The sequence below is a fragment of the Heteronotia binoei genome, chromosome 15 (assembly GCF_032191835.1).
Source record: "Heteronotia binoei isolate CCM8104 ecotype False Entrance Well chromosome 15, APGP_CSIRO_Hbin_v1, whole genome shotgun sequence".
Taxonomy (NCBI): domain Eukaryota; kingdom Metazoa; phylum Chordata; class Lepidosauria; order Squamata; family Gekkonidae; genus Heteronotia; species Heteronotia binoei.
Genome location: NC_083237.1, coordinates 49935753 through 49943157, shown reverse-complemented (window position 1 = coordinate 49943157; position 7405 = coordinate 49935753). Strand labels below are relative to the sequence as shown.

Below are 7405 nucleotides of genomic sequence, written 5' to 3'. Positions count from 1 at the left end.
AAACTACTCGTTTTGAGTACGAACCAGTTGGAAGGCGAAATGTAACCACATTAATGCATACTTAGAGGAAATAAATCACCCCTTATAAGGCTTAGCGGTAGTTAAAGAGGCTATACCCTATGGTCAAACATCTTTTGTTTCCATTAGGAAGGGGGGGAGGCCAGGAAATTGACAACAATAAAAAAAATCTGGTCGAAATTCAAAGGGAATCTGAAAACTGACAGAACAAAAGGAATCAGCTTCTTGCTCCTACACACATTCTGAAAAACACAGAGAGCCAGATTCACCAGGATTATTTTATTATTATTAATTATTATTATTTCTTTTTTTTCCACCACGGTTTGCTATGTACATGTTCTTATGGAGATCACACAGAACAACAAGAGGTAATTATACGGAAGTGTGGGAAGGGGAGAATTTCCTCCCTCCCCAAAGTTGCCTGGAATCACACCATTTTGGAATGTCATGTATGGAGGGAGAGAAAGAAGGGGGGGAGAGAGGAGAGGGAAAGAGTCAGAGCACACACATATCCCCCAGAGGATCCGAGGAAAATCCATCTTTGTGCACATATTTGGTTCAAAGATGGCAGTGAAGAGTGCAACCGAGCCTCCTTATTTACAAAGGACCTCCCCCTTCCCATTAATGGCCCAGAACCCAGATGGCTTTATGTTATAATCAACTTTATAAGCTCAGGAGTATAGCTCTTTTCCGCTTTCCAGGTCTTACAGGTTATGTTATTAACCTGAATTTGGTTTTTTTTGTTTTAAATGCCTTGGTTGCTCCAATCTTGAAAGGGGGGGGGGACTCAGGTTGTCCCTCCCCGATTTCTCCCCCCCCAATGGTGCCCCTCCTTACGGAACATTATAATATTCACTACCCAATGAAGCCCTTAGAGGGCTGGAAGAAATTTGATTTCTCCCTTCCAAACACTCTGCCATCTACAGCTGTGTTAAGCAGATGCCAACACCTTTTCGGGAGCCTTGGGGAAATGTTTGGCTTCAGAATGGGTATGGGGGGGGGCTGGTGGGGGGGGGGAGAAAGAAGAGGTTGAAAAGGGAGAGGGGGGAGAGAGAGGGGGAGAGAGAGAGGGTCCAGTCCCTCATAGGTGAAACCGGGCCTCATTTATTAAAGACGAGCCTGTCTGTCGAGCTAATGGCTGGCATAAGGTCCTTCGTTTGTACGCGAGAGTAAACATGACAAATGGCCCCGAGTTTGGCTTGATTAAGAGTGGAAAAGGGATCCATCTTAGCCAAATCTGAACCCCCCCCCCCCACATCTCCTGTGGAACAGAGCACCCCCCCCCAAAAAAAAAAATACAACCCTGCTTTCCGGACAACGGGATAACCCCCCCCCCTTCTTATTCTCTTTTGTCTTCTCTCCCTTCATATAAATAGTGTTCCCACCCACCCATTCGACCCCTTCCCTCAACACCCTGGTGTTTCTTCCTCAGGGAACAGTGGAAATCACAACGCATCCCTTCCTCTCATACATCAGTTCTTAGCTGGCACACACACGCACTCTCTCGCTCTCTCACACACACCCACGGAGACATAGAGCAGGCTCCAGGGGAGGTTATAGACTGGCGGGGGGGTTGGGGGTTGGTCCATTGGTTCGGTCCTGGGGGGCTCCGCTCCCTCCTTGAGCCGGGAGACTGGCCGCAGCATTCGACCGGATCTTGGTATTGGGCAATTTGTGGTCTTTTTTCCATTTCATCCTCCGGTTCTGAAACCAGATCTTGATCTGGCGCTCGGACAGGCAAAGGGAGTGGGCGATTTCCACCCGTCGCCTCCGGGTGAGGTAGCGGTTGTAGTGGAATTCCTTCTCCAGTTCTAGGAGCTGCTGCCGGGTGTAGGCCGTCCGGGACCGTTTCGGCTCCCTCCCCGTGTAGTTGGGGTTGACTGAGTGAAAGAAACAGAAAGGAGGAGGGAGGGGTAAAGGAGGGAGGAGGAGGAGGAGATCAGGCACCGGGTGGGGGAGGGGAGGGGAGGGGGAGGGAAGAGGTTGGAAAGTTACTGTTCTGCCTCTTGAAAAGCTGCCTTCCTTCCAAGAAAGCCCGGGAGAGACGGGGGACAATGGGTTCAGAATCCACAAGTCCCACTTAAAGTCCTCCAAACCCTGCCTCTGCTGCGGTTCGTGTGCGCGCGCGGACAATGCAGAACGAGGGCGGGGGGACCTAAACAAACGGGGTTTCTGAATCGGTGGGGTGTCCAGCACAAGAAAGTCCAGCTGCGGTTCCCCTTCCAATCTTCCTGTGCCTTTCACGGCTCAGAATTGGCTTGGATCTGAGCAGAACACATACACAACCCCTCCAGATTTAACAGGCCTGAGATGAACCTTCCCCTACTCAGAAGTCAGTAAGGCTCCAATCCTAGGGACGTTTAGTGGAGAATACATCTCGCAGAGAGGTTTAGGAACTGCTCCTGGTAGGATCGGGGACTTCCCTGGAGAAGGGAAGGTGAGGAGAGGGGGGATTCAGACCCAAGATGGGTACTATTCTTTTGAAAGAGCTGAGAGTCAACTTCAACGTGTACCTTTCTCCGCTCTCCCTCCCCCAACATTAGCTTGTTTGCACTCCTTTGTATCTCACACAAGTCTAATCTTCCGAACTAGCCACATCTTTGTCTGGCCTTTCCCAACCCTAACGCACGAAACCTCCAGACTCAATGTATGGCCCAATGCTCACTGAAGCCCCCCCCCCACAAGAGCAAACAGACATGTTTAAACCGCTCCTCTAGATGTTTGGGGAGCTACATATGTGGAATTTGGGGTCTGTGTTAAAGAAGAAAGGAAATCAGAGAGCCAGCGACAGTGAGTGAATGGAAGTGAAGCCATACAGCCCCAGTCCTAAACAGCTTAACAACCCCCCCCCTCCCCCATCTGTTTCAAGCTTTTGGGAAGTAGGGAGAGGAAACTCCAACGAGTGTCCAAGAACCTTAAGTGGAATTCAGTGCAACCTTCTGGAGAATGGTTTAAGTTTAAGCCCACGGACTTCAATAGTTTTAGACCACCCCTTTTCTAACCTTCTCGGCTTGGAGCCATTGTCCATAAGAGCGCTTGTGATATTAGAGACCAGCAACCAGATCCAGAATCGTTTAAGCTTAACGAGCGCTTGGACTGAAACCAGCGCCTAAATCCGTCGCAGTGGTTTGGCATTCAAACACAAACAGACCAAGACACTCGTTAAAGGCGCTTCCGGGATTCGAGCTCCGCGATCGCCCACGTGTACTGTGTGCCTCTAGAAGTTCTAAAACTCTAAAGCAGCTGTATGCGAATAAACCCAAATATCCCCTTTGGGAGAAGGGGACACGTCGGACCCACTGAAACCCAAGTTATTCCCTAACTAGTGTGGGCTGAGGGACATAAACTAAAGAACTAAGGAAAAAGGCAGAGCAAAAGTTGACCTAAAGCTACCCCCCAACACAATTACACTTCCGTGAAAAGCATCCTATTCAATCGTTAAAACTTTTCCCTGATCAACATTCCGGCTGGAAAGAAAGAAAGAAAGAAAGAAAGAAAGAAAGAAAGAAAGAAAGAAAGAAAGAAAGAAAGAAAGAAAGAAAGAAAGAAAGAAAGAAAGAAAGAAAGAAAGAAAGAAAGAAAGAAAGAAAGAAAGAAAGAAAGAAAGAAAGAAAGAAAGAAAGAAAGAAAGAAAGAAAGAAAGAAAGAAAGAAAGAAAGAAAGATGTTAACAGGGACTTCAAAGGCAGTTGGCCAAGAAGAGCAATAAAAATTTATGGAGGATGTAATTATAGCGCTCGGCAAACAGGGAGACCATAAATCTCAGAAGGGAATGGTTCTTTTACAACCGGGGCAATAAGCTTTCTCTCTCTTTTTTCCCAACAAGACTTTGAGGTGCAGGTTAGTATAAAGCGAAAGGCTCTTTAAGGTTCACTTACCCGTGCTAACGTGCACCTTCTTCATCCAAGGATAAACTACCGGTTCTTTGCAAGAGGAAGGGCTTTGGTTGAGAGAGTTTTGGCTACAGGAAGGCGGTGGGCTTGGCGTGATGGTCGGAGAGGTGGTTCTGAAGTCCCGCCGGAGCGTGGACCTGCTGGCTCCTGGGAGAGAGGACCGCCGGCTGGTGGCCGGAGCCCCGACACGAAGGATAGGTTGGTTGGTTACAGGCGGACCGCGCTGGGTACAACGCCTCGGGTTGGAAAGAGTTCTCCTCTCGCCTCTGGCCGCTGAAATATTCCGGAGAATGACTGGGAAGGTAATCGTGCTGCGAATATTCTTCGCATGGTGGGAATTTGGGATCCACATAGTTGGAGTTGATCAAGAAGGAACTCATGGCCATTAATATTGTTTTTTGGGGGTGGGGGGCGGAAATTTCAGCCAAAGGCGCGCGCGCGCCAGCACGCACACTCTCGCTCGTTCACTCACACGCACACCCCAAAAATATATACTAAAATTTATTCCTATTTCTTTCGGGGGGCCCCTCCCCTTCCCCCTGCTCCCTTCCTTCCCCTCCCCTCCGCACTCGTTTTCCTGTTTCGTAGAGCCCTCCTACATTTGCCGTCAAGTGAACAAAGTTAGGTGTCCATGTGACCCCAGGAACCAATGGAGAGGTTGTCTGGAATTCCCGGATAAGGAAATAATCAAGAGGGGGGGAGGGAAGGCGGCATGGAGGTTGAGGTGGGGGGGGGCATGCATTCAACTCTTTTCACTTTTCCACTGCAAGCCCACGGTCAACTTGGAGAGTTAAATTCTACTGAACTAAAACTGGACTTCCCAACGAAATTAGTCGAGGGTTGGATGGGAATGTACGTTATGCCGTGGACAGTGGAGACCCCCCCCCCCAAAAAAAATACAGGAATGACATCGTCAGAGCCTCCCCCCCAACGCGGTGACCCGTAATCACTCCATGACCAGAGTCTCAAAACTCAAGTGCCCACTCCCAATGCAAAAAAAAAAAATCAATTAAAATTACTCTGAATTATGCATACACAATCACTATTTCTCTTGGCGGAAACTCAGGAACAAACTAAGATTAAAGAGATAACCGGAAGAAACAGAAGGCTGGAAAGACAAAACAAAACAAAAAAATCTCTGTTTAAGACTCATTCATTTGAGAGTCTCATTTGCGTTGAAAATTTGTTTCTGAAGGTAAGTGATAGGAGGCCAGGCACCGGCAAAGATCGATAGAGCGCGCTGGAGATCGATAGAAACATCATTAACTAATTCGGTTTACCCATCCCTTTAAAGGACGGTTCGCTTCTGGTTTAAACTAATTCGGTCCTCCGCCCCATATCCCCAAAATGTAGAAAATACTTTCGAACACAGCGAAGAAACCGGGAGGGTTAAGATTAGATTTACAATAGGAGGAATGAAAATGTCCAATCACAGAAATAATATTGTGGGGTTGGTTTTTTTTGTTTTTATAAAGAGGCTTGAAGGAATAGGGGGCGCACATCCAAGATTGGTACACACACACACTTCATTAGGACACAGTATATCTATCCCTTTTGTAAGGTTTCGGGGCAGGGACCTGTCGTTTGTATATTACTAATAGCAGGGCTGGCATCAAATAAGACCTTAGGGAGGAGCTCTGACTCAGGAAAGCTGGTGTTGAAATATATGTCCTTCGTCTTTAAGATGCCCCTGGGTTTTTGTTTTAGTTCGCTAGCAAAGTGAGGAACGCGGCCACCCCTCTGCAACTGCAGACGAGTCTCAGTGCAGAGTACGTAGTTCTTGTCCTTCGAACAGAGGACAACGGCGAACCTCCCTGATTTGTCTGAAGAGCAGGAGATACCCGACAGTAAAGAACATCGAATCCTCAGTAACAATATATGCCATTTTTTAAAAAAACTACTACATATTCCTCCTAGGAAAAGTCTTCAACGATTTGGTTTCTCCCCCCCCCACCTCCCTTTTCTGCCTTCTTCTTCGGCTGAGGCTGCACTCCGTAGCGTTTGTGTCAACTACATATTCCCCTAGATGCGAATTTGTGAGGCCGCTTCTTTTACACAAATTCGGATCTACAGGGTACATATAGAAGACAGACACATGTCCTCCTGGGGTTAGAAATCTTCCGCGTGGTTTACAGCCGGGAGGAAAACGTTACCAAAAAAACCTTTATTACGGAAGACAGGATTTCTGGAAACTTTTTTCTATGTAACCTCAAGAGCAACATATCATTCCAAACCCCCACCCGTTTATTAGCCAGAACCTATATCGTTCCATATTCGTTAAGAGAAGATACCATAATCCATAGGTATTAAAACAGAAACATTAGCTCTTTCCAATGGAGTCCCAAAAAGAGTTATTGTTTAATTAAAACGAAAATTGCCCCATAGCAATTAATTCTAGTTTAAAATAACTTCCCACATAATGTGACGATTTTAAAGGCTTCCCTGGATATTTAACTCGACTAAAACTCAAGATAGAAATGGGACTGAAAACAAACAAACAAAAAAAGAGAGAGATCGAAGGACAGGATGTGGCATTCACCCCCCCCCCCCCCAAAAAAAGGCAAACCCTTTACCCCTCCAGGGACATAGAGGAAGAAAAGGATCAAAGGAATTTCATTTCCAAGAACGAGGCGATATAAAGCAATAAAATATGCACATCGGTATAACTAATGAACCTTCAAAGGGTAGGAAAGAGAGAGCAATGGTTTCCCGGCCAACTGTTTTTGATCCTGTTGGTCTGGAAGAATAAACTCTGGTTGGTTTTGCATTTAAAAAAAACCCTGACCTTAGAATTATTTTAGTACAGGAATATAAAAGCCTTTGGTTCACACAGAACTCTTCTCCTGGTAGAGAACCTTACTACCTAGCTTTAAGAGCTGAGGGTTGGGCCTGTCCCGTTTTCACCTGGCATGGTTCTGGCTGGGATGGTGGTCACCAGTGTTGATTTCTCCTGTTTTAAACCAAAATTATGCCCTTATGGGAAAACTGGCAACACAGTGGTGTACCTCCCACTTCCAGATTCACATCATCCTTTTTGTGGGTTTCAACAGACGCCTTTCAATCCCCCGACCTCTCTCCTCATTACAATACATATATATAGCACTGCATGCATGCACATTGGTGGCGATGGCTGAGATCCGTACAGTCTTTCCTCCAGCAGATAGACGTTGGTCAGGTCAGTTCCATTCTTAGGTCTAGCACTGTATTATCATAGTCAACTAAAGGCCGAGAAGAAATTATTTTTTACAAAAAAAAGGCCAAGTAAAGCTTTTTAGAGCTCAGGGCGATCATATTTGTCGTAACTAAGAACATCATCTCTCCACGCCCTACTGGCACAGGTATCCAAAACACACTAACTTGCCCCGTAGCAATTAATTTCAACCACACCTTCCGAGTAAGTGTGCAGGAGATGGCTAACTGAAGTCCTACCCCAATGTTTGAACAGGTGCACCATTCATTTCGTGGGAACACTTCCTCGGCACACCTTTTTCATGC

General features: G+C 46.7%; 1 protein-coding gene across 1 annotated transcript; it reads right to left on the bottom strand.

The window, feature by feature from the left end:
- Positions 1–316: 316 nt before the first annotated feature.
- HOXB4 (homeobox B4) lies at positions 317–4599 on the bottom strand. Its single transcript, XM_060256732.1, is given in 3 exon segments — positions 317–1898; positions 3896–4026; positions 4028–4599. Coding segments are annotated over 3 exon segments (726 nt in total). The 5' UTR covers positions 4297–4599; the 3' UTR covers positions 317–1572.
- Between the last annotated feature and the right edge of the window lie 2806 nt (positions 4600–7405).